The sequence below is a fragment of the Rattus norvegicus genome, chromosome 2 (assembly GCF_021556685.1).
Source record: "Rattus norvegicus strain SHRSP/BbbUtx chromosome 2, alternate assembly SHRSP_T2T, whole genome shotgun sequence".
Lineage (NCBI taxonomy): Eukaryota > Metazoa > Chordata > Mammalia > Rodentia > Muridae > Rattus > Rattus norvegicus.
Window position 1 is genome coordinate 46,176,126 of NC_141535.1, and position 27,354 is coordinate 46,203,479.

Here is a 27,354-nt window from a genome sequence, read left to right on the forward strand (position 1 = left end):
GATCACTTCTTTTTGAGGGGAGTGGGAGGAAGACCAGCTAGGGATACCAGTTAGAACATGAAGATAATAGGTTGTGGAAGTTTGCTGATATCCTACTTAGGGGATGCAGTAATCAGAGATAAAGAAAATACACTAGGTCAACGCTAAAGAAACAGTTGACCCTTACTTAGAAATAACCTATTTGAAACTTATTGAGAAGTAACCTATTTAAAGTTGGACATGGTGGTGTATTCCTGAAATTCCAGCACTTAGGAGGCAGAGGCAGGCAGTGAGACTTTGTCTCAGAACAGAAAGGATAGCTGCATTGTGTTGGTTTTGTAAAGTAACTGTTACCAAGTTCCATGGAAGGAGATTGAGATTTAGAGCCTGGAATTCAAACTTTGAGAATTTTGCTGTGTGGGTTTTCTTCTATTGGATCACACTACTGGTTGGTTCTGTATGAATAGAGCACTGTCTGCTTCAGATTTGTTAGGATTCAACAAGACTGTATGTAAATAAACAACCTATTTCTTAGGTTTGCTCCATTCCAATATGTGCTCCTTTCCTTGTTTCTTATGGTTAAAGGTATTTACTATATAGTTGTGATACTGAATGCTTACTCTTAGCCTTAAAGTAATTCACAGGAGTCCTTTCTTGGTCTGCTTATCCATGTATGAAGCAACTTGAGGTCAAATATACATTTACATATATATAAACTGGATACATGATTTACTTCCATAATAACCATAACTTTAAAAAATATAAACATTTCTTGTCCAGTATATTTGTGTACATTTTCTAAAAGTGTGTGTGTGCGTGTGTGCGTGTGTGTGTGTGTGTGTGTTGTAAACAGTGTACTAATTTAGATATGCCAATTTGGTGACTTCTTACTAAAGTGAAGTTTTTTATATTTCTGAGACACTAAAGTTAGTAAATGTTATTTTAGTTTCTGAACCTTTGCCACTTGGTGTAATTTCAGACTAAACGCACTACATGTAAATGCTCTTAAGATTTGAAAGACAGTTTTAAAATTTGGTGGTATGTAACCTATACTGGGTCTCAGGGTGTGAAGTCCCAGGTCTGGATCTCATTTGTGTTTTTATCCTCTCTAGAAGTTGAAGGCTGGACTTTTAGCATGCTAGGCAAATTTTCCTGAGCTACCTGTATTTTTTTATAGATTCTTGAAATTTTTCTACACATATTTTGAGTACTAAGATGAATCAAGTCAGTCTGATTTGTGTAAATTTGGTTAATGAGCAATCTCCTTAAAGATTTTTAAATGTGCTCTCAACTGCTACCCTATTAAACTCCTGAGGCATTTATGTATGTGTACTGTGGATGACTTCTCTAGAGTTTTTACAAGCATTCTAATTCCACAGCTTGATCAAAGACTTGCTGTAGCAGTGAACATTGTTACTCATAGGAACACAGGCCTTCTGTGGATGGAAGAACTGGTTTCTTTCTTATTGCTGGTAGAGAAGGCTTTCTTGGCTCACGGAATTTTGAGGGTGGTCTTGCTGAGTCATCTTGGTAGTTCTCTCATAGAAGTAAGTTAACAAGCTGTTCTTCCTGAATATATAATTCTTTGGTCTACAAGTTTAATTTAATATGTAGACAAAATCTTATAGATCATATCTTTAACCCAGAGACTACTCTGGAGGCTATGCTTCAAAGAGGAGCGTTCTGCCTCATAACTCTCCTGCACTGTCCTCTGAAGCGTGGTGACTGTTGACAAGACAGTGTGTGGAGTTAGCATTTGATGAAGTGTACCTGTGACACTGCAGTAGATTTTCCAAATTCAAAAATGACCTTTTCAGGTGGGTGTGGGAGCTCAGGCCCATGATCTGCACTAGGAAGCATGAAGTGGGTAGATTGCTGAAGTCCCAGGCAAGCCTGGGCTATGGAACGGTGCTGTCTCACAAGGAACAATATATCTTTTAAAGCCTTTGTGGTGGTACATGCTTATAATCCTAGCCATGTGGAAGGCTGAGGCAGGATTGCAGTTTGGGGTCAGCCTGGGCAATGCAGTGAGAACTCATTTTTAAATGGTTCATTACCTTTCAACCATACATTACTTTTCACACTGCTGCCTTTTCTTTCCCCTTCTTTGTCTTTTGATTTTGGAAATTCATGACACTTCACTGTATAAATATTGATACAATCTACTTAGTTCCCCATTTTGCATATTTAAATCATGAATGATATAGAATACAGTCACTTGTTAAGTTGTAGTTTTTTTCTTTTAAAATATTTTGTGATTTCCAAATTTTCTAAAATCTATTCATGCTTAATTGATAAACTCTAAAAAGACCACAAAAGAAAATTTGTTGTAATCCTGCTGCCTGTCACCCAGAGATGCTAACCCTTTCAAGGTTGTGGTGACAATGTATCTTTCCTGTGCTGTTTTTATATCCATGTGCCTGTTTTGATAGTGTTCTTTACATAGTCTTAAATTGGTTTGGAATTTGCTACATATTCTAAGCTGACCTTCTGTTAGTAGAAGTCCTCATCCTTCTGCTCCAAGTGATGGGATAGCAAGTGATGTATACCACCATGCCCAACCCTTCTTTTAAACAATGATTGATTTTGAGTGGGGCATGATGGTGTACAGCTTTAACCCCAGTACTTTATAGGCAGAGGTAAGCAGATCTATGTGACTTCAAAGCCAGCCTGGTCTACATAGTGAGTTCCAGAACAGCCAAGGATATGCAGAGAGACTCTATTTCAACTCCCCTCCCCTCAAAAAACACAATAACAAAAGATTTATGTGTTGGAATATTTTGCTTGCATGTGTGTGTGTGTGTGTGTGTGTGCGCGCGTGTGCGCGCACACTGCATGCCTGGTAGTAAGGCTGGAGGCTGTCATTGATTCTCTGGAACTGGAGTTATAGCTAGTTGTGAGCTATCATGTGGATGCTAGGAAATGAATGAGTCTTCTGGGATAGCAGCAAGTGTTCATAACCATTGAGCTATTTTTCCAACCTTTTCTCTTCTTGATCCTCCTCCTTTTCTTTTTGTAAATACTGGGGCTGGAAAGACACTAATGACTCTCGGTTAAGGGCTACTCTTCCTTACAACACAGTTTTAATTCCTAGCACCCACATGGTGGCTCACATCTGTAACTTCAGACCCAGGAGATCTAACCTCATCTAGCCTCTAGTAGGTACCGTATGCACTTGATTTACAGATATACTTGACTACAAAGTGCCCATACAGATAAAAGAAATACACTGTGTGTGTGTGTGTGTGTGTGTGTGTGTGTGTGTACCATGATGTATATAAGGAGGGCAGAGGACAACTTAATGGGATCAGTTCTCTCCTTCTGCCATGTAGGTTCTGGTTGTCAGGCTTGTGTGAAAAGTGCCTTTATTTGCTGAAACATTTTGCTAGCCTATTATCTTGTTTTTTACTTTATGTTTTAAAAATCCTTTTAACATATTGTGTGTGTGTGTGTGTGTGTGCGCGTGAGTGTGACTTCCCTGGCTCACACATGTGCGCATGTGTGTGAGTGACTGCCCTGGCTCACATGTGTGCATGTGTGTGAGTGACTGCCCTGGCTCACATGTGTGTGCATGTGTGTGAGTGACTGCCCTGGCTCACATGTGTGTGCATGTGTGTGAGTGACTGCCCTGGCTCACATGTGTGTGCATGTATAAGAGTGACTGCCCTTGCTCACATGTGTGTGCATGTGTATGAGTGACTGCCCTCGTTCACATGTGTGTGTATGTGTGTGAGTGACTGCCCTGGCTCACATGTATGTGCATGTGTGTGAGTGACTGCCCTTGCTCACATGTGTGTGCATGTGTGTGAGCGACTGCCCTGGCTCACATGTGGAGGAGGTGAGAATACAGCTCTTGAGTACTGGCTCAGTCCTTCTCAGTCAGGGTTTCCTTGCTGAGCCCCCTCACAGGCCCACATTTGAATCCCAGGTTATCTGCAGTTCCCGCTGCATAAACCATCCTTGGAGAGACTCTGGAATCCTCAGGTACCTTGGTATCTCAGTGTACTCTGCTCTATCCTGTCAGCCTCTCTACATCTCGATAACTCCTGCAACATCGGATCAGACCAGGCGAACAGATTAGATAGCGTTGGAGATGGTGGATCTGATAGCTTCTATGAATGCAAGGATTACAGAGGCCTTTTACTTAGAGAGATAATTGCAGTATTTGAGTTAAGCATTTGGATAGATTTGCATATCATAACAAGAGACCAGAAGAGAAAGATTAGGGAAGAAAGCATTTTTTTTAGATAAATCTTTACTATGCCTGGGATTTTATCCATAACATTTCTGGGTGATAGGTAAATATTACTCATACTAGATGAGGAAACTGAAATTAGGAAAGAAATGTGCTGATACTCATTCAAGTAGTTTCTGGTAATGTGCCAGAAGCAAATTAAGACAGGCATATCTGACTACCCAGCCCTGTCTAAGACTCCAACCTGCTGCACGGAAGCAAGGATTACAGGAGCGTTGGAGTGGACTCGCATGACAAGCTGACCTCTGCCGGGTCGAGGGGTGAGGTCCCTGTAGGGTGGGATAGGTGCAGCACGTGTGGAGCTGGGATGAAGCTTCCGGCAGGCTGCAGTGGCGTTTCTGTTGCTTTGTGTTGATACACAATCTAAATCTCTGTGTTGGCGTATAATGAACTTAGGTTAGAAATATTAAAAACTTTTATTTTTATTTCTTTATTTCTGTGTGTATGTGTTTGTGTGTATACATAAGTTTATTTATGCCAGTGCCCAAGGAGGATCAGAGGGGCATCAAATCAGGGGAACTGGCATTACAAGTCATTGGGAATGTACGTAGGTACTGGGAACTAAGCCCAGGTCTTCTGCAAGAGCAGTGTGTACACATAATCTGTCCAGGCCCATAGTTAGTCAATGTAGAATTTAGCCTTGTAGTTGCTACAGAGTCAGAATAGAGAATTGGTCAGTTTTTCCATAAGTCACTGGTTTATTATTTTTTCACACTTCTCCTTTGTAATCTACTTCCCCCACTGCCCTCTAGCTGTGGTAACCACTGAGCTGGTCTCCATCCTATAATGTCATATAAATGGAATGTTATCATATAATTCATATAAATGGAGTTACATGGTGTGCAGCCTGTTGAGTCAGCATGATGCATTTCTGATAAGCTGCCCATTTATGGTGCACATGTTCTAGTACAGTTTTTCAAAATGTGTCCATATTATTCTCAACTCCAATTCCAGCTCTGTAAACAGAATGTTTTTGGTCTTATTAAATTATAGCTCCAAGTCCCAAAGAAATCCTAAGTAGATTGCCCTGAGAGTGCCCAGAGAAGGGAAACTAGAAATAATCACACACCCTTAGTCATTTCCCTGCCTCTTGCATCCAGAAAGCCACATGGAAAATTTGCTACTGACTCTGTGACCTTAGGCAGCAGGAAAAAAAAGAGAACAGCTGTTAGCATAGGGGAGTGGAAGGAATGGGTGTCCTTGGCCAGTTGGCCTGTCATGTGCTTTTCTGAAAGGAACAACAGGTGACCAGCAGGTGTGAAAAACAGGTGAGCACTCTTCCCACCTCCCTTCAACACTCTCTCTCTCTCTCTCTCTCTCTCTCTCTCTCTCTCTCTCTCTCTCTCTCTGTGTGTGTGTGTGTGTGTGTGTGTGTGTGTGTGTGTGTGTGTGTGTGTGTGTGGTGTGTGAAGCACCCTTCTGTAACAGCTTTAGAAAATTTTGGCTTTGCTTTTGTGTTCTTGTGATCCTGTGGGTAGATGATCTACCATGGAGCACATCCTCAGCCCCACCTCTGGGTTTCTTTTTAGAGCTGTTTAAATATATGCCTAAAAAGATTGTAGGTATGAGAATGAACTAAAATGCTCCAAAGTTGAGAATATTGCTGAGAATTATGGACTCAAACCTATAAAATGGAGAGGCAAACAAATGACACCCCCCCAATAAAAACCCAAAACCCAAACCTTTGGTAAGTATCACTTAAACAAACTCTTTTCCTTCCGTGCTTTTCCTCCTTTGTTCTAATGAGAGGCGGGGTGGGGTGTGCAGAGTAATTCTCACAGTGGAATCAAGCTAACCACGGAGAGGCAGTGCTGCAAGGCAGTGACCAGAAGGCAGGTGCCGGGGAGCCCAGGGTGGTTTGCTCGGTTACTCTCTCATTGCTGAGCCAGTGCTCTGTCACACTGTCCCCTCACACCTGCCCTTTCCAGCTCTCCCTTGAACTAACTCCTTGTTCTGAAGTACAGCTTTCACCAACTTCTCCCGTGGTCAAGAACACGTGTTGAGGGCCAGCAAGATGGCCCAGTGGGTAAAGGTGTCTGCTGCCAAGTCTGAGGGCTTGAGTTTCTGCTCCAGAGCCCATGTAGTAGGAGAGAATCAACTCTTGGTTTTCCCGTGACCTCCACACACAGTGAGAAACAGCAGATAGCAGTTGATCAATAGGAGGGTGCGTCATGTGATCTGGAAGGATACGAAACTATCAAAACTGATTTATATACAAAAGAACATTTCTTAAGGTAGGAGTGAATAGAGCTTTCTAAAGACAACTTAGATAATACAAAGCAGTAATTAGCCCTCAAACAACAACAGCAACAGCAACAGCAACAACAACAACTTGCTTCTGACCTTCAGAAGAGGAGAAAATAACAGGGTGTGTGGAAGCACACTTTCACAAACTGTGGACCTAATAGCAAAGTGCAGAAATGCTTACACAGGTCAAATTTACATAAACTGGTTTTCCCTCACTGGAATGTGTTCTTTACATGTGAGCTTATTTATTTCTTTTTCAGGGAAACAGTCTAGAAGCAACTTTCTGTCTGTTTAATATTGCAGCCTTCCACCCTTCCACTGTTTCAATACAGTACTTAGGCATCAAGATGGCCACTTAGCCTGTGTGGTAGAGTAAGCTGTCCCACGGTCACATAGAGCATCACCACCTCCATATACAGACTAAACAGTGGAGCAGAATTGGGCTTGTGTGTGTGCACAGAGCTGCTCAGGCTCATGGGTTAAGATGGGTCAAGGGAACAGGTCATCGATTCTCCCAGGAAACCCATTCCCTCCTGATCAGACGCTTTTCTTAGAGGACAGCTGGCATGAGGTGTGGTATGAAGAGACATTCTGTGTTAAGAGCTTGTCCTCCTTCCTGCTAAATGCCCTCCCTGGGATGCTGATTACCTGGCCCACTACACACCCGGCCGGCAGCTGGCTACCGGGGACAGTGAGTGTCTGAGTTCTGATGCTGTTTAACTAAGAGATGCTGTTAGTGATAATGCTTTTAAATCATTTGCTTTAGCTTAGTCCCGTCTATCTCTCATCCCCACATGCCCACCTGCTGTTTTAAAAGCTAAATCATGACTAGCCATTTCATAAACCTGTAAAGGCACCATGCACCCATACATGTTCACATACCTCATTTTCAGTCTATTGACTTTCTGTTTGGTATTTTTTTAAAATTTTTTGGGGCTCCTAAAAAACGTTACCGCATTGACACTTGTTTAATTACTTTCTTTTTCTTTGAGCTTTTTGAAACTGACTTATATTAATGTGTAAGATTAATTGTAAGATTTTTATTTGTTTGAACCAGGTTCTTATAGCCCAGGCTAGCCTGTTATTATTCTTTCTCATTTTCATAGGTGTCAGATTACAGACATGAACCAATACACATAGCTGAAACACATCATGCATATAGCTTTGTATTTATGTATTCTAAGTAAATTTATGTATTTTATGTAAATATGTATTCTAAGTAATAATGTGGTGTGAGATGCCCAATACTATATTAATTAATCCATTGCTATGCTCCTCATATATGAAAATGAGAATAGCTTTAATTCTAATTATTAAAACTATATTAGTTATAATTAAAAGTTAATACTTAAGTCATACTAGCCACATGTAAAGTGCTCACTACCCATATGGTCATTTGATTTTTCAGAAATTTATTTGGCTTAGCACTGCTCTGAACTTTTCTTCTGGTCCTCATTAAACTAAAGATGGCTTATAGTAATATATTTTATTAATGATCAATAAGAAAGAAAACCACTAGTACAGCAGCTCTCAACTTGTACGCCGTGATTCCTTTGTGGAACAAATGGCCATTTCACAGGGGTTGCATATCAGATGTCTTGCATATTACATTTTACATTACAATCACAACAGCAAGAATGCAGTTATGAAGTAGCAATGAGATCATTTGAAGGTTGAAAGTCACAGCAACATGAAGAGCTGTGTTAGGGTCTCAGTGTTAGGAAGGCTGAGAACCAGTGCCCTAGAGGCAGGCATTCAGTGTACGTCTCTGAGGCCTGGCACTCAAGCCTAGCAGCCTGTTGTCCATTTTACACAGAGTATGAAGGCAGGCTGGTTTTAAACAGTTTCTTACTACAGATAGGGCTTTTTCAGGAGAGCTATATGTATAATTACAGGAAAGGGAAGTTCAGGAAAAGGATAGTATGAGTTTAGGTAAGTTATAAGCATAATTTTAGGAAACAAAGGATTGTGATGAAGCACTGAGAGAATTTGAACGTGGTCCTATTCTACTGTTAGAAAATAGCTAAACTTGAAGGTGTGTACAGGGGGGTATAGCAGGAAGTGCCTTCTACCTGATTGTATTCTGCCTCTGCAGATAACAACGTAGAAGTTGATTATAATGTAGCAGAGGGCTGCCCGGTCAGGCCTCAGTGGGAGAGGATGCACCTAATCCAGTAGAGACTTGATGCCCCAGGGATAGGGGAATGCTGGGGGCAGGGAGTGAGGTGGGGGTGGGTGAGCACCCTCTCATAGGCAAAGGGGAGAGGGAGGGACACCAGGAAGGAGGGCAACATTTAGAATGTAAATAAATAAAATAATTTAATTTAAAAAGGGGAAAAAGTTGATTATATATTTTTTCAGACTTTCCCATGTGTATTCAAAAACAAGCATGCTCATTTTATACTAGTGAAATTGTATGCCATGGAATGATTTTTAGATAATTGTGCTGACTATAATGAATACATTTCTTTGTATTTGATCCATACTCTTATTATGGATTAAGTTTTTTACTTTTAACTTTTATGAATTCTGGGTAGGAAATCTGAAATATAGTTGTATTCTTCTGTGCAGACGAAAGTGCTTACAGTATATGAGCATTACTATGACCTATATGGTTGATCAACAAAAGTTGCTTTCCCTTGGAAAACATGAGCAGGACCGGGTAATGTGATCCAGTTGTTTGATTTGTTTGGTGAGACTCAGTAAATAGCTACAGACACCTGTGCTATAAATCTTTTCTGTGGGAAACAAATCTTTCTTTTAAACATGTTTGTACTTCAGAGTCTAGCGAGATGGCTCAGTGGTTAATGGTACTCGGTGCTCATATAGATAGTGGCTTTAATTCCCAGCCACCACATGGTGGCTCACAACCATCTAACTCCAGTTCCAGAGGTTCTGATGCCCTCTTCTGACCTCTGCAGGCATGCATGTGGTACACATAACATACCTGCAGGCAAAACACTTATACACATTATAACTAAATTATTTTTTAAAACCCAAAATCTATTTTTGTTTCAAGAAGTGGCTACAATAAGACTTAGCCTTTTTATGTACTACACCATGTGCTAATTAATTTCAGAGTCTTAGAACAAAGGTATAGAAATGTATTTTCCTTGCTAACTTTGAAGCTGTGTAGAGTGAATGCTGATTGGAAATTTCATGGAGGAGTGGAATACATTAAGTGTGATCCATAGGTCACGTACATATCATAATGTACTTATCATAATCCAGTATCTTAACCCAGGAACACAGGAGCTGAATCTGGAGTGTTTCCTTGTTAGGCCTTATTCTTCAGTCTCTCATATGTAGGGCAGATCCTTTTGTTTGCCTGCAAGAGGGTGTAGGATTCTGTTTTGGCGTGGGTCAGTTAAGAAGAGGCGTCGGGTCCCTGACTTTGTTTTCACTGAGGAGAGTGAGGGCCCTGCAGAGAGCAGTGGCTCTCTAGTAGCATCAGCTGAGACTCACTGGGTAATGCTGGCACTAGGAAGTTAGCTTCAGGATTCTGGGGACTTGTACATGAAGTTTGCCTGGGTAATTAACCCGGTTCTGTTTAGTCTGTTCATTCATTAGCCATTTGTGTAATCAGGAGAAAAGCAAGCTTGAGAAAGAATAGTGATTAGAGTTGAAAGTGCTCCCCTCATACAGCCCCCCTTTCCCGAGCGTGTGTGTGCATGAATGCACGTGTGTGTGTGCATTGTTGCTGGAAATTAAGCCAAGACTTCATGTGTGCTCAGCAAGTACTCTGACATCTGATTTTTGTTGTTTGTTTGTTTTGATTTGTGTTGAACTTGCACCTTTGAGAAAGGACAATTATGTAAACCTTTTCAGGCTACACTTTTGTTGTTACTCAAGATTACTGTAGGCTTCAGAGTTTGTTGCCTACTTGTTCATTCCAACAACATTCCTTGAAGTGCTTACTGTGAGGAAAACTGTGGAGATTATTGTTAGATGGCAGTGTACTCAGGGTTGGTAGGAGAGTAGACTCTACCCAGCACCAAAGGCATGTGTAGAGAGATCGCTGTCTGTGCCTAGAGACATGACAACATGACAGGGTGCCCTGTTTACTGTTCCCATGCTCCTTTATTTCTGGCCCTCAGCCTCTTTCCTGTACAGGAGTATTTCTTGCCTCTCACCTTCCCCTGGATTCCCTCCACATTGCTTTACATAGCTCTTCTCAGAGTTCCCAATCTCCATTAAAGCCAAGTTGGATAGTGCTCTTATCTACAAAATAAAGTCCAGAATTCCTAAGGTGTAGCAATACAGACATTATCTCGTTAAGTAGTCCCCTTTCTCTGGTTCTCAGGTACTGTTTCCCACACATTTCTGACTGCCTTCAGCTTCTGCCTCCAGAATGGGTAAACTTCCACTTGTTCAGGGCATTTGATCTCCTCCACCTTTGTACCACACCTGCCCTCTGCATCATGAGGCTGCCCTTGCCAGTTGGCATCTACGTGGGTTTAGACGATGGAAAACAGAGCAGGAGAAGAGTGTGCGGGGTGTGTTTATTCCCCGCCAGCCAGCTCCTGTCAGATTGCTGGTAGCAGACTAAGGAGGCTACACCTGGACCTTTCACACTTTGAGTTCCCTGCAGTGTAGCGTAAAACCTAAATGTCTTACGCTGAAGCTTTTGAACAAATGGGATAAGAACTGAAGTCAATTTGATAACTTCTAAATGTTTTTATTGTGTCCTTTCAGCAGCTAAGTTTTGTACGTTTTTGTTTGTTTTTTGAGACAGGGTCTCATATAGCACAGATGGCTTTAAAGTCACTATGTAGCCCAAAATGACATCAAATTCCTGCTGATCCTCATATCTCCATCCAAGGGCTAGGGTTACAAGTCTGCTACCACACCTAGCTCTCGTGCTTTTTCTTTTTTAAGAAACTTTTAAATTTTATATATATTTGTGCTTTGCCTGTATGTGTGTCTGTACATGTGTGTGCAGTGCCCATGGATGCCAGAAGAGGGCATCATTTTCTGGACCTGAAGTTATAAGTGTTTACAAATTGTCACATGTTTGCTGGAAAGGGAACCCTGGTCCTTTACAAGAGCAGCAAGTGCTCTTAAAAGCTGAGCCATCTCTCCAGCCTCAGACACTTACTTTTCTTTACCTTTGTTTTTCTACATGGCAGAATGTTTGCTGACTAGTTTTCTCTGCAAACTGTGGCTTAGATTTGTGGATTAGATTCCACTGGAATATGTTACAACATTCTGTGTATAAAACAGACGATCATTCAACTAGCGGCAAACATAGGAAACACACACATACTTACATGATTCTAGGTAGTCGTTTTTCTCCTTCAACATGTCTTAGAAGAACTAAACGCAATCAAAAGTGCAGGGAAGAAGAGACTGGCACTAGTAGGAGCCAGAGAGGGAGTGCAGAGACTGGTCTTCTGGGCACCAGGCACATACGCAGTGTACATGTGTATGTGCAGGCAAAATACCCGTACACATAAAAATAATATATATGTATATTCTTTAGATATTAAGGAAAGGATGTTTTTGGTTTTTTAGAGAAGATTCTTCCTGGAACACTAATTTGAATATGAAGCTCTCCACCAATTCCTTAGAATATTACCATTAAAAATAATCTCCGTAGCAAATAAAAGATTTTTTAATTATATTTTGAGACAGGGTCTCATCGTGTCACCTTGGCTGGCCTGGAACTTACTACATAGAACAGGCCAGGGTGGCCTTGACTTTACAGAGATCCTCCTACTCTGTGTCCAGTGTCTGGGATTAAAGGTGTGTTTCACTACATCTAGCAAGAATATTTATTTTTGAGGTAGGTGCTTGTTGTGTAGCCCATGCTTGCCTTGATCTCTTGATTCTTCTGCCTCAGTTCCCTAAATTCTGGGGATTGGCACATACACCAAGTACGATGTACAGATAGAGGCTTTTGTTTAGAGGGATGAATCTCAGCCCTTTCCAGTGTTTCTCCTTCTCCTCTAACCTGTAACGTTTATGAACAGTAGGGGAAGTCATTGTAATATAACTGGAAGAAAAGGATGTTTAGATAATGACACTCACACAACAGACACAAAGGTAGGAAGGAGACACCTTGAAAGAAGGGTTTCCGAGGGAAGGAGGGAGAGAGCGGTGAGAATGATTAAAGTCCTCCATGTAGAGTCACGAAACTGTAAAGAAGAAAACATAACTTTGCAAAAGGAGCCTTGTTGAGTCGATGACCTTTCCCTCAGAGCTCATGCTTTTCACTGAGTCTTCGTTCTCTTTAATGTGGGTGTTTGGCATCCTGCATTCACCTGGAGAGGTAGCTCGAGGCACTTGAGGCTTTGGCTTTTGTATTACGGCATTGTCCTTTGCAAGTGTCCATTCATTTCTCCAGAGAATGGTTAGTGCATGCTGCTGAGCAAGACAGACATGGTCCCTGCCCTCCAGAGTACAATGCGCTAGTCTTCCCCTTTTATCATCTGTTTGCATGGTTTTATGAAGACTGTTAGTTCTTGGCTGTTATTCTTGACTTTATGCTTTCTTTGAGAATTGTTTTATCCTAAGTTAAAATTTCAAGTGCTTACACATCTGTATTTTATTTATTTAGCTCTTTAATAAAGTTTTATTCAGCTCCAACTATGTACTATACAAAGTGCATAGTAATAGTAAGTTTCTGCTTTTAGAGTTACTGAAAGATGTGTACAGAAGCAGGGTAGTTTTTCACAATGCCATGGACAGGTAAGGGAATGCCTACCTTGAGGAGGAAGGGAAGGGGCAGCTCTTGCCAATAGAAGGCTGAGAACATATGGCGACCTACAGGATTTCAAAAGCATAGTAGTTCCCTGTGATTGGGGCCTTCAGGACTGTGTGAGGGACGAAGACAAGGCTGACATCTATTAGGAAGTGACAAACGACCCAAATGCAATTCTCTGAATACTGAACTAACATGGACTCACCACGAGTGAGCTCTTCTTACAACTTCCGGATTCTATCTCTGTGTTCCAGACTCTGCAAGTGTGAGCAGCCTTCAAGTAGTCATTCCTGTGTTCAAAACACCTTCCTTACATCCTTTTCTCATGGTTGACACTATCACTCAGTGTCTGAATTATTTCAAAGTTGTATTAAATAGTTCCTCCTCTCTCAGTGTTTTAAATGTTAATTTCTAAAATACTTACTATGTTACTGACTTTGACTGAAAGAAGACAGAATTTTATTTTCTACAAGATAAATTCTTCTTAGGCCAGTGTTTTAAACCCAGAATCCTTTAATAAACACAACTTGAAGCCCTCATGCTATCATTAAAACCTCAAACTTACAGCATGTAGAGATAATTAGCAGCAAAGATGTTCCTCTATCTGTGAGGTCCCGTTATGAACAGATGTATTTATTTTAACTGAACAAGTATTTTTTTTAAATGGACAGATCCACGGTCCCCAGCCTGTTTTCATCACCACGGTTCTACCCTTTTACTACAGCCTCTCACCTGTATCTACAGGAGAAGGAGCCGGTGTTAGAATCCTGGCTGCCCCTACTTAAAGTTGGCACCGTTCTTCATTTCCTCAAACATGAGTAGTAACTGTGGTGAACAGTGGGGGTTCCAGGCCTGTGTGTTACAGAGAGATAAGGGTTGAGTTCTCTGTGTCCTCCAGTGCTTGGTGTGTGTGGCATGCGATGTGGAGAAGGTCTTGTGACGGATTGACCCTTGCTCAGTCCCTCTGCTCTGGGGCTGCAGCTCTGGGGCTGCTTGTGCCTCCTGTGCCTCCTGTGCTTCACCTGTGCTTCACCTGTGCCTCCTGTGCTTCACCTGTGCCTCCTGTGCTTCACCTGTGCCTCCTGTGCCTCACCTGTGCTTCACCTGTGCCTCCTGTGCTTCACCTGTGCTTCACCTGTGCCTCCTGTGCCTCACCTGTGCTTCACCTGTGCCTCCTGTGCTTCACCTGTGCCTCCTGTGCCTCCTGTGCTTCACCTGTGCCTCCTGTGCCTCCTGTGCCTCACCTGTGCTTCACCTGTGCCTCCTGTGCTTCACCTGTGCCTCCTGTGCTTCACCTGTGCCTCCTGTGCCTCCTGTGCTTCACCTGTGCCTCCTGTGCCTCCTGTGCTTCACCTGTGCCTCCTGTGCTTCACCTGTGCCTCCTGTGCTTCACCTGTGCCTCCTGTGCTTCACCTGTGCCTCCTGCGCCTCCTGTTGCCTGTGCTTCACCTGTGCCTCCTGTGCTTCACCTGTGCCTCCTGTGCTTCACCTGTGCCTCCTGCGCCTCCTGTTGCCTGTGCTTCACCTGTTTGTTGACTCTTTAATGCGTTTTTCTGACTGCCTCAGTTTGTGTCAATCTCTGAATTTCTATTGATCCTTTTATACCATTTTGATAATCATATTTCTGTTTTCATGGTGTATCTCTGCCTCCCTTTGGATGCATGTGTTCTAATAATAGTTAATAGAATTACTATATCACAGTCAAGATACAGAAGTTTTGCTTCTCTTCCCTGAAAAGAAAAAAAAACCTTTGTTTTGGTATTTCTTTTCAAACAATCTCTCAACTATACATTCTGTTTTTCCACAATGTAGCCTAGATCTTGTACCAGTTTTGCACAAATTAGTCTTCTGTACCTGGCTTAGCCTAGTATTGAGTATAGAGTGAGGGAGCAGATACGTCAGTGTTTGAATCGCATGAAGCAAAGCCTGAACCGGTGTTAATTTGAGCATATTTAGAAACTGCCAGCCAGGTGGCATGGCGTGTGCCTGTAGACCTCGCTACTTGGGAGGGTGAGGCATATTAAAGTTTAACACTGTGCTACGTTACAGGAGCCCTGCCAAAACTAATAAAGGCAATTTTCTTTTGTCTTGAAGAACAAGGACTTGTTCCTTTCTGCTTTTATTGTCAAATATACTTAAAGTTTTTTTCTGAACTTTATTCTAATGTGAAATAGATTTTTACTTTTTTGTCCTTCAGATATTATGATGCTGTTTGTTTTATGATTAGTTTGTTTTTTCCTTATACATATTTAAGATATTAAGCTGTTCAGATGGGAACTAATTATAGAATAGAAAATAGAAAACTTGCCTGTATTCTCAGATTTAGTTTTTCATGGACCAATTTTGTTCATTTCCCTGGTGGCTTCTTTTCTGATTGTACCTCAGATCAGAGGTCAGTGCAAGCAAAAGAATCCGTTTTTGAATGTACAGCTGCCACATAATCTCATTAGCCCTTCTGCCGGGAGTCTGAGCATATCAGTCTTTCTCCATAAAGACCTGAGTTTAGTTAAGGTTTATATCACACGCCCTCTCCTTCCTAAAGAAGTGAATTGAATGTAATCATATGTGTTTTTTCCCTTCCCCAACAGCTTCCATGCCTATGGCTGTTGTAAATTTGGGCCAAATATATCCATTTCAGAGAGGCTTTTTCTGTTCTGACAACAGCGTGAAGTACCCGTACCATGACAGTACCGTCACAACCAGTGTACTCGTCCTAGTGGGGCTTGGCATACCCATTTTCTCTGTAAGTAAATTAACAAGCAGGTAGTGATGTGTTTGTGCTGGAGGTTGGATGAAGTGATGGCGTTGGGGTGGGGGTAGATTCAAGCCCTGCCTTACCTGGTGTCACTATGGAAAATAGTGGAAAGAATCCCACACTGTTCCTGGAGAATGGTGACTTTCCAGTTGAAGGTGTACACTACCTAAAACAGCTTGAAGTCATTGAAGTCAACTCCTCTCGGTACACACGTGGAGAGGTGTGGCTCCACTCCTGCTCAGCTCTGTACGCTCTCCCTGAGCCCAGACCACCGTCTGCTTGCCAATCTGAGCCTTCTGTCCTCCTGCTCCTATTTACCCAGCCCTGGGATTTCAGGCATGTGTCTTTTATGGGACTCGCAAATAGAAGAAAAGGAACAGGGCAGACTTAACCCTTTTGCCTGTCTTAGAGTGCACTGGCCCGCTGTGTGTCTTCTGTGTCCTCCTTGGTCTTGTCCCCTGAGCTCTGTAGCTATTTCTAAAGTTTAGCCTCCGTCAGCTCAGCAACCTTGTTCTGCAGCAGGACTGGCTGGCTTTTCTTTCCGGGTTTTGAATAAGCAACCTTTTGCTTTAGCAGTTCATGAGTCTGAGTGTGGTGGTCCTTTTCATTGCAAGTTTTCTTTTGTCCTGAATAGTTTTCAGAATAGTATTCTAGCAGCTAGTGGGCCTTGAATTTTATTATATTTAGTTATTACATTATATACATTATATTATATTTATTTTATTATACATACTTTTGTATGCCTAAAATTCAAATTTCATCTAACAATTTTAAAATAAAAGGGGTGAAAAGAAATTGGGATTAAGAATTTAGTTTTAGGAGCTACTTTTCCCTGAGAAGCAAGAGCCCCCACAGCTCGCATTATACAGTTGGGGCCCCAGGATTGTGACCAGTGTGAAGGGAGGATTGCAGGACTGTCACGGAGAAACAGCCCACTGCATGCAGAGGAAGGAGAGGCCTGTCTTAACTGTTGCCAGGTCAGGCTTTGAGAACCTACTGGGTATTGTTTGGAGCTCAGGAACTTAACTTTAGTTGCAGCAGTTGGTACATTTTATTTTTTTTATTAAAACTTTATTGCAGAACTAAAATTTATGAATTGAACAAAACTTCTAAAGTAGCACAGCAGAAAGGGGAAAATTTGATCTCCTACTGGATGAAAACTCATGCCACCTCAGCGCTGTTCAGTTCAAATGTTTTCATTTCATTATGAGAATACTGCAGATTCAGCTCTGTGCCCTTACTTAACAGATAATTTTAAAATAAATGATTACCGTAAGTACCAGAATATCAGGTAGTTGAAATGAATAACAGTAATACTAAGGTATGTATGTATTTTCTTTAAAGTAGTGAGAAAAACCCAGTATAAACCTTTGAGTTCTTGGTATGAATTCTTGTGTGTTGTTAGAACTCACTTGGAAAACATTTTAATACAAACAGCAAACTAAAAAGAACAGTGTGTAGCTGGTTCCTGGGCCTCAGTGTGCTGGGGGTTTATGAACCAATGCAAAAGAGTTCTTCACAGTTTCTAGGACAGATTTGTTTTAATACTCTGTAGATACCATCTCATATAGAAGACATTGTGTTCATTTACATGCATTATTCAAGTTTGACATAGCTACACACATATCTTGTATAAAATTTGATGAGTAATAAGAATTTAAATGGTAAAGCATTTACATTTTAAAAGTGACTTATTTTTTTTCTTTTACATTTTAAAAAAGAAACCCAAGCGTGGCGGGCACCAAGGTGTTTGGTCACTGGTTTCCATGTGCTCTGCTTATCTTTCTGGTGCTGAGGTAAAACACTGACCAAAAGCACCTTAGCGGAGAAGGGTTTGGCTGGCTCACATCTCCAGGTCACAGCGCATCACTGAGGGGACCCAGGGTAGAAAACTAGCAAGTCTCAACCCAGAAAGCATAGTCACACCCGTGCTTAGCTTTCTCACACAGCTCAGGACTCAGGGCAGCCTGCAGGGAATGGCTGCCTACAAAGGGCTCGACCCTCCTCCCCCAGTCCACACAGACAGGCAAGCCCACAGGCCAGCCCCTCAACTGAGACTCCCTTCTCAGATGTCTCTTAGCTGTGTCAGGTTGATAGGTAAAGCTATCTAGGACAATGGGAGACTCTAGTCTTTCTTAGTTCACTTTAGAAAAATGTGAGGTAAAGCCAAACTCATTAATTCACTGATTTGTTTTAATGTTATTTTGAAAACTGTAGCTGAGGAAGCGATGAACTTTACCTTTTTATTTTTAAATTTAGGTCCTGGGAAATTGGTTGAATTTGTGATGTTTGCTTTAAAAATAATGTTATTTTTAAAAACAGGGTCTCATGTCTCCAGCTGACTGTCACATAGCTGAGGTCAAAGTTTTTGGCATTAAAAACAAATCTTCCCTTGGTTTAGGTAGAGCCGTGAGCAGATGATTGGCAAACTGGGCTGCATTAAAGTGAGAAAGTTCTACTGTGAAAGACACTGTCAAGACAGTGACACACGCCGGGTGTTCTGGAACACCTTCTCCCCACCTGGTGAAGGGCCACGATTAAAGCTGTGCATAGAACTTTAAAATTCAACAGTGAGAACAGCCCAAGCTGGGTGTAGCCGTTAGCCTGTAATCCTGAGCTTGGGAGGCTGAAGCGAGAGACCTCCAGTTCAAGGCCAGACTGAGTTGCATGGCTGGAGGGTGGGGCTCAAAAGTAAAGAGTAGAGAGAAAGCAACCCAATTAAAAGTGGCCTGGAGGCCTGAAGAGAAAAACCCCAACTAGAGAAGGTAGACATGTGGTAGGTAAATCAGTTATGAAAGGATGCTCCGTGCCAGCTCAAACTGGAGTCTCCTGGGTACCCAGAGTAGGGAAAATTCAAGACCCACAATGCCTACTGCACCAGAAAATGGTGTAGCTACTTTGGAAGACACTTCTGCAATTTCTTATGAAGTTAATGTGGTCTTGACTGTAGGATACAGCAGCTGTGGCCCTAAGTAGTGACCCAAGTGAACTGAAACGTCTGCTCACATAAAAACAAAACAAAACAAAATGTCTGTAGCACTGATATTTATAAGTGTCTAAACTTAAAACAAGCAAGATAACTTTCAGTAGTTGAGTGGATAAATGAATTATGATATTGGCATATTCCATACATGAAATATTCATATCTGGTGACACTTAGAAACAAGTGGGCTAGGGGTATAGCTCAGTGCTAGCTATGGGCACGGGCAAGGCCTTGGATTAAGTTCTCTGGATTGCAAGAACAAAACCACAGAATCCAAGGAAGTACGTCATGAAGCCATGAAGACACATGAAAGCACCCTCACTGCATATTGCTAAGTACAAGAAGCCAGTCTGAAAAGGCTGTTATTTTATGGTATCAACTATGATACGGTATGATAGGACATGGCAACGTGAGCCTGTGGAGCTAGTACAAAGGGAGGCGGCGTGAGCGAGGGTGGAAGCAACCCCTGAAGCAGAGGGTTTGGGGCAGGGAAACTATTGTGTATGATGCTATGATGCGGTGCATGGCCCCATGTGTGTATCAGTGCACATAGAACTGTAGCATAAAGAGCAAGCCCTAAAGTGAAGCACGGCTTTAGTTATTACAGTGTGCTAACACTGCTTCTTCAGTGATAGCAAATGTGCTGCACCAGTGTAAGGTGTTTATAGAGAACCAGGACTGGGATAATGAGAGAAGTGTGTGTGGGAGCATTTACTGCCCAGTGCTTAAGTAAACTTAAATGTGCTATAAAAAATTAAGTGAGGCTTAAAATCTTGTAGGGTACCTGCTCGGCTCATGGGAAGTCCTGGGTTCTATCCTTATCACTACCAACTACCAACACACACATAGATACACACACTGAAGAGTAATTTAAACACACACACACACACACACACACACACACACACACACACACATTTGGGGTAGGGTTCAAGGGTCTCATTATGTAACTCTAGCTCACTGTGTAGAGCAGGCTGGCCTCAAACTCATGGAGATCTGCCTGCCTCTGCCTTCTGAGAGCTGGGATTAAAGGCATGTGCCAGTAAACCTGGCTTAAACTATATTTTTCAATTTGTTGATAATTTGATAAAGTATCAGTGTTCTTTTGTTATATAAAAAGAATGATTTTTTACAAAATGTTATCTTCAATATTATTAATTTTTAGGGATATGATTACCTGTATGATGTCAAATTTATGTTTTAGAATTTTACATAATGCGTTAACTAATAAAAATTAAAATTACATTTATTTAGTGTGCTTGGTGCATATGCTAGCATACATGTGGAGGTTAGGGACTAGTTTGAGAGAGTGGGTTTTCTCCTTGCACCTCGGGTCCGGGATTGAACTACAGCGTTCAGGCTTGGCAGCATATACCTTTACCCACCTGACCGTCTCGCTGGCCCTCGTTATTGACCTTACATGATATTTATTTCAACTGCAAGCTATTGGTTATTTTATTCCCCTGGCATACCCTATATTAGGGACTTCATGCTGCTTAGGCAAACATTCTACTTCTAAGCTTTAGCTCCTAGACCTAATAGGTCTTATGAAAGAGGGGTAGTTGACAGTTAATAACTGGACATACCTTTGTTTCTTAAAACTTAACATTTGGAAAACATGGTGGTACTTAGGAATTCAGTTTTTAACAATAGTTTGTGGTTTTACATTTTAATCCCCACCCTAGAGGACTATTATATTGTGCCATTTATTTGAAAAGAAGAAAAAAGCGTAGCCAATTTCAGCACCCAACAGGCAGAGACAGATGGATCTCTGTGAGTTTAAAGCCAGACTGGTTTAAAAATTGGAAAGGAAAAAAGTTGTGGGATATTTAGTGCATTTGATGCAAGAAGCCATTACTGTTCAATGTTATACAGTAGACTGCTAGTACATCAAAACCTTTTGGATATCTGAGAAGTAGTGAGAGGTCGAATTTGAAGCATCTGTGCTGAAGGCTTTCTCCACATGCAGACCCACAGTGTAAAGCTCTGGGAGCCAAGTTTCGTGAATGTTTGCAGTATTACGTGACTAAGACTCACGTGATTAAGGCTCACGTGCCGCCTTAAGCAACACTCTCAATCAGGTGCGGAGCGCAGCCAGCAAGCCACTGAGGAGGCGAACAGCGCGAACAGCCTGTGTAATAGGGGACTCCGTCCCGTCCGTGTTTTCCAGGGTGAGAAACAGCGGTGTCTGAGACGGATGCTATAGTTCCTGGTCTTACGTGTACCCTGATGTTGCTGGGGTACCGATGGGAGTTAGGAATAGGGGGTCTTCGGGTCTGTGCTTCTTCCCTCGGGGTGTCTATGTGCCAGGCAAGAAAGGAATATCTGAGCCCTGGAGGGGGACAGAATCTAGTTCGGTTCTGAGTGAGTGCTAAGGGAGTGTATGGAGTGGCCTTCGCAGCCTTCTCAGGAAGATTGAGATGCTCTTTAGACGAAGGCCTCCCCGCAGATGATCCTTGGTGAAGGAGAGAGACATCCTCGCTTGTCTAAACTGCTTTATTTGATGGCGGATGTGCATTCATAGCCTTACTCAGGGGGAACCAGGGATTAAATGCTGTTTGGGGAAGGGATGCACAGGAAGGGAAGCTCATTGGCTAAACACTGGGAGCTTATCTAGAGACTTCATTAAGCAGGGAGAACTCCATGTTTTTATGCTACGTGGCTGACTGTCGTGGTTGTCTCAGCTGAGTGCCGTGGCTACATGTTCCAGATTAGGAACTTGGCAGAGAGCTGGCTTCACATCTGCCATTCTCAATTCTGAGATCCCCCCAGGTTTGAGCCTGCTCAGCTCTACCAGTTCTTCTGTCTGGTGGCACAGTCCACTTGCTCCACAACCACTTAGTAGTAGATGGTGACCAAATTCCTGTGGGCGCCATGTTTTAATAATTTTAAACAAACAAAAACCCCACATCAGCAAACTTTCGTCAAGTATGGTCATTTGCACTTATTGGGTCTTAAGAATGGCAAGTTTTAGGAGCAGTCAGCATTTAGGAGCTCAGGGCATTAGAGCACCCTGCTTTTGGAGGAGGGGCTCAGTCACTGCCTGTTTGGTTCCAAGGTAGGCAGCTGCGGTGAGGGATCTTTTTAATAATAGCTTTCCTATAGTGAGAGTGAGGGCAGTTCCTCTCTGTGGGAGGATGAGCAGAAGGCATGGGCAGGTTCACTGATTTGTATCAGTAGACTATGTGGGAGTTCTGAAATGTTCAAGCATGTCAATGCAGATTTTGTGATATCTATGTAAGGAAAAAGCTTGGTTTCTAATTGCTCACTACAGGTTGATACTCTGATCTTTCTACAGTTGCTGTTCTAGAGTTCTGAAATACATCCTCCGCATTTTTCTTTATTTTTCCAGGTTTGGTTCCATCTTACCAGATCTCTGCATGCCCCAACCCCTTTTCTTTCTGTATAAAAAGGATCTGTTTGGCCTGGCTGTGGTGGTAAATGCTTTTAATCGCAGCCTCTGGGAGGCAGAGGCAGAAGGATCACTTTTCTAGATCTTCCTGGTCAACAGAGCAAGTTTCTGGACAGCCAGGTCTACACGGAGAAAAACTGTCTTGCAAAACCAAACCCCAAACACAAACAAACAAAAGTGTACCAGCCCGTGCTTTTACTCCACCACCTGCTTTTCCTTCTCCTCTCTGGAGGTTTCATTTGCAGTACTCAGAGCACTGGGCCCTCATTTCTCCTCTTCCCTGTTCCCTTCCTGGTCTCACTTGGTCTCATGGCTTTAACAGGACTTGCGTGTCAGGTTAATCTCTTAGGCTCGACTTCTCCCCTCCACTGCAGACAGCTCATCTCCCCTCCACTGCAGACAGCTCATCTCCCCTCCACTGCAGACAGCTCATCTCCCCTCCACTGCAGACAGCTCATCTCCCCTCCACTGCAGACAGCTCATCTCCCCTCCACTGCAGTCTTTTGGTCTCATACTAAATTGAGTTAAATGTATTTAGAATTAAATTGCTACCAAGGTCTTTAAGATTTAGTAAAAGAGGACTGGAGAGACGGCTCAGCGGTTAAGAGCACTGACTGCTCTTCCAGAGGTCCTGAGTTCAAATCCCAGCAAACACATGGTGGCTCACAACCATCTGTAATGGGATCTGATGCCCTCTTCTGGTGTGTCTGAAGATGGCTACAGTGTGCTAATTATATACATTAAATAAATACTATTTAAAAAAAGATTTAGTAAAAGAAATTAAAAATAACCAACAATTTGCAATAGTTTGTTTTACTCCTATAGATACCATGACCAGTGCAACTCTTGTAAAGGGAAGCATTTGTGACTGGTTTACAGTTTCAGAGTTTTGCTCCATTTTCTTCATGGAATGAAGCATAGCATGCAGGCACACATGGTAGCTAAGAGTCTACATCTTTATGTAGCAGAAAGAGAGACACTAGGTCTGCCTTGAGCAATTGAAACCTCAAAGCCTGTCCCTAGTGATACACTTCTTTCAAGAAGGCCACACCTCCTCCAGCAAGATCATACTTCTTAATCCCTGTCCAGTAGCTCCACTCCCTGATGACAAAACATTCAAATATATGAGCCTATGGGGCCACTCTCTAGGCTTAGACTTTTCAAAACTTACTTTGTTTATGGTTCTTAAACACTTCAACCTCCCTTCTAGCCCACCAACCAGAGGTAGGTGAGAAAGAAGGTTAGTAGGAAAAGGGGGTTGTGGACCTGTTTAAAGTAGTTCTTTGGGATGATTCCTCTTTTCCTTGTCAGGATACCAGGAGTCTGGTCCAATAGCGAACACCAAACACAAATCAGTAGTGGTAGCTCGATCCAGTAGTGCAAGCAGAATGAGTTCTTGGTGCGTTTCTCTCTATGCAGTGATGACCAACAAAGAAGGGAAGTGTTGCACAGTGGTGGCATAGCAATGCAAGAGCACCCTCCCACTGTTTGTGGGGTTCCATTTATATTCTTTCTAAACGTCACACACCCTCTTCAAGTGTCTGTTTTCAGCAAAACATCACATGCTCTCTTATTCACAGCTTTCATCAAAACATCATGTAACACAACTGAATTTTTAAATAAACCAGAAATTTCCACTTTACATCCCTATTCAAACCACCACATTCCACTCTCTGGCCTCCATAGCTTATACCTCATGCTGTACTTGGACTTGGTACTGTGCAAGAACCACCCAGGTCTACTGGTGTTGAAGGCATGAAGCTGAAGCTGGTACCGTGAGAATCCAGGAAAGGCCATTGATGGAGGTGCAGCCTCAGTTGCAGTTGATGGCCCAGGACTGAAGGGGTCATGCAAAGGAGTTGTTGAGGCTTGGCACCATGAGGAGAGCCTGTTAGAGGCTATTGCTGATGTCTGTTTGCAGCGTGAGACCCCCACAGTACTGGAGATGCCAGTCCCATGAGATAACTACCAAGAAGAGCTGTGGCAGTGCAGCGAGTCAATCAGAGCCTAGCATGCTACAGAGGACAGAGCTGGAGAAATGACCCAAGCCCTTTGGAGGTCTGGGCTCCTAGATATTGGAACAAGAAACTGTGATGTTGAAGTTGCCTTGGATACCCAAGATGTTAGATATGCTAGAGCCATGGGATGCTGCTGAGGGAAATGTCTAACTGGGAGTGGAACCAGCCAAAGAGCTGGAGACAGCGTTGCAGTCAACAATGATGAAAGGAGCTGGAGAGGTAGAGTTTGGGAGTCTGTCCACCTGGGTTTTGGTCTTGCCTTTGTCCAATATTTCTTCACTATGATGGTTTGGAATGGTAATGTATATGTTTCAACAGCCTATAGGAGCCAGAGAGTGGATGTGGTGGTTTGAATATGCTTAGCCCAGGGAGTGACACTATTTGGAGGTGTGGCAATGTAGGAGTAGGTGTGGCCTTATTGGAGGATATATGTCACTGTCTGGGTGAGCTTAGAGGTCATACACTCAAGCTCCACCCAGTGTGGAAGAGAGAGTCTCCTCCTGGCTGCCTGCAGAAGCCAGTCTCTCTCCTAGTTGTCTTCGAATCAAGATGTAGAACTCTCAGCTTCCCCAGCACCATGCCTGCCTGGATGCTACCATGCTTCCCACCATGATGATAGTGGACTGAACCTCTCAACCTGTAAGCCAGCCCCAGTTAAATGTTTTTCTTTATAAGAGTTTCCTTGGTCACGATGTCGCTTCCCAGCAGTGAAACCCTAACTGAGACACACACTAAATACATCTGTCACATGTCTGGTAAGCCAGGGTTACAGTCAGACGGCAGAACTAACACTCGATCCATTGTTCTTCAGTCTCCCTTTACTGAGGGTTCTTTGGGCTTACCGTCCTCATGCACCCTCAGTGCAGACACTGGATTGTGACTGATGAAATGCTTTGCAAGTGGCCACCTCCTCTCTGCTCGGTGGAAACCATCTGCTGCTCACTGGATTTCCAGTGGGGCCAGTTCATCTGGACTTTTGAGGTGGTTCTTTTCTCGACCTTCATCAGAGCTCTAGGCTCTTGACATCAGTGCCTGCTTTGGTTAGCTCTGAGACACTGTGCCCGCGAATGACATGCCACTGTAGTTCTGGAGTTGGAAACCACTCTCTCTTTAGCACTTGATAGCTTTTATATCCATAAAATGTCATACTGTATAAAGTAGGACCTGCGCAACAGCATGGCTGTTTTGTCAACCTTAAACATTAACTTGTTGAAGGCGTTTTCATCTCCCTAATGTTGGAAGAGAGTTTTTGTGTTTGGTTGTTTGGTTAGGTGTTTTTTTTGTTTTGTTTTGTTTTGTTTTGTTTTTTTTTTTTTTGAGACAGGGTTTCTCTGTGTAGCCTTGCTGACCTGGGACTCACTCTGAAGACCAGGCTGACTTTGAACTCAGAGATTCACCACCTTTGTCTCCCGAATGCTGGGATTATAGGTGTGCCACCACCGCCCAGCTGAGTTTTTTCATGTAAGAGACTTTAAAACCAGTTTCTCAGTTTGGCTGAATTTTTCTAACTGAAACAGTCTGTAAGTATTACTCTTCTGGTTCCAAGATCCTGAATGAGTGCAAGAGGCAGTTAAAGAAAAAAGCAGTTTTAGCTCTTTTTTCCTATCTCTGGTGGAGGATGGGGACATTTTTTTCTATGAAGTTTGTGGAAGTTATAAGTTATCATGTCATACTTCCTTTTGTATCATTAAAGATATTCACTATTAGAAAGTGAAACCTATACTATTTCACAGATGATGTAAGTTTACTATTCAGAGAACTTGAGTTTTTAAAAGGTTCATTGTGATTGGCCATTGGGTGTATTAAAAATCAGGATATGGGAATGTAAAGCACGATAACCTTTTTGGAAAATAACTTGGGAGCTTCTTAAAAATTTAAACATATACTTACCACATGACACAGTAATTCCACTTGTAGGTATCTGCCAGTTAGAAATGAAAATGCATCCACACGAAGACTTGCATGTGGATGTTCAAAGTGGTATATAGTCATAACAGCCCTGAACTGGACACAGCTGAGATGTCCATCAACTGCTGAGTGGCTGAACCACATGTGCTCTGTATGTACAGTAGGATAATATATCCATAAAAAGGAGAATACATGCCAAAAATGAATTAGCATGAAGGACATTATAGTAAGTAATATGAGCTACATTAAAAAAACCATGTGTTGTATAATTCCGTTTATATGATACGCCCAAACGCAGGTGTGTGTTTGCTCTGGGTTGTGGCAAGGAGTATGCACTGAATGCACAGTGGTTCGTGAATGTTCCCAGGGCATAACAATGTTCTCAGACTATGTCGTGAGGATTGTCACAGTGGTAAACTTAGAGTAGATGCATTTTATGATGCTCCTTACACTTTAAGGCTGTCTGAAATAGGTGAGGAAATCCAGGGAGGTGACTCTGTGGTGAGGAGAACTTGCTGCTCTTGCAGCAGATCGGGGTAGGTTCCCAGCACCCACACCGGGTGTCTCATAACCACCTTTAATTTCAGTATGAGAGGCAGCTGATGCCCTCTCTGTCCTTCCTGGGTGTATGCATGCACGAGGTGTACATACAGATAAGGAAGTGTACAAACACACACTAAACAAGTAAATCTTTAGAAATAGGAGAGAAATTAAAATTGATTTCTCAACTAAAGTATTAAGAAAATATTGGCATGTGTAGTCATTTGAGAAATTATGAAAAGAGATTTTTTTTTTAAAGCGATACAGTCTTCCTGGTAGCTGACAGCAGTGGAAACAATCCTGTGTCCATGCCTTGGCTGTTATATGTGTCAAGGAGAGCATCGCTGTCCATTTAAAAGATTCAGTTTTCCATGCTTGTGTACTGTGGCTGGTAGAGTAAGTTAGTACTGTGCAGCTATATTTGGGGGGAAGTAGTGGTCAAAATGTTAATGTTTATATGCCTTATTGTTACTTAAAAATGTTCTAAGGAAATAATTAGAAATGCAAACAAGGATTTGTATTACAAGTGTTCCCAATACTGCATAGATTAACCA

At 42.3% G+C, this 27,354-nt stretch overlaps 1 protein-coding gene across 4 annotated transcripts in view; it reads left to right on the plus strand.

The window, feature by feature from the left end:
- Positions 1 to 27,354, plus strand: part of Plpp1 (phospholipid phosphatase 1) — a 61,492-nt gene that overhangs the window by 16,319 nt on the left and 17,819 nt on the right. For 2 of the 4 annotated variants that reach the window (XM_087632699.1, XM_087632696.1), the window contains exon 2: positions 15,773 to 15,927. Coding sequence is in view for 1 of the 2 variants with exons in the window: in XM_087632696.1 (XP_087488822.1) it covers positions 15,773 to 15,927 (155 nt within the window). In the remaining variant the exon portion in view is untranslated. 4 annotated transcript variants of the gene reach the window in all.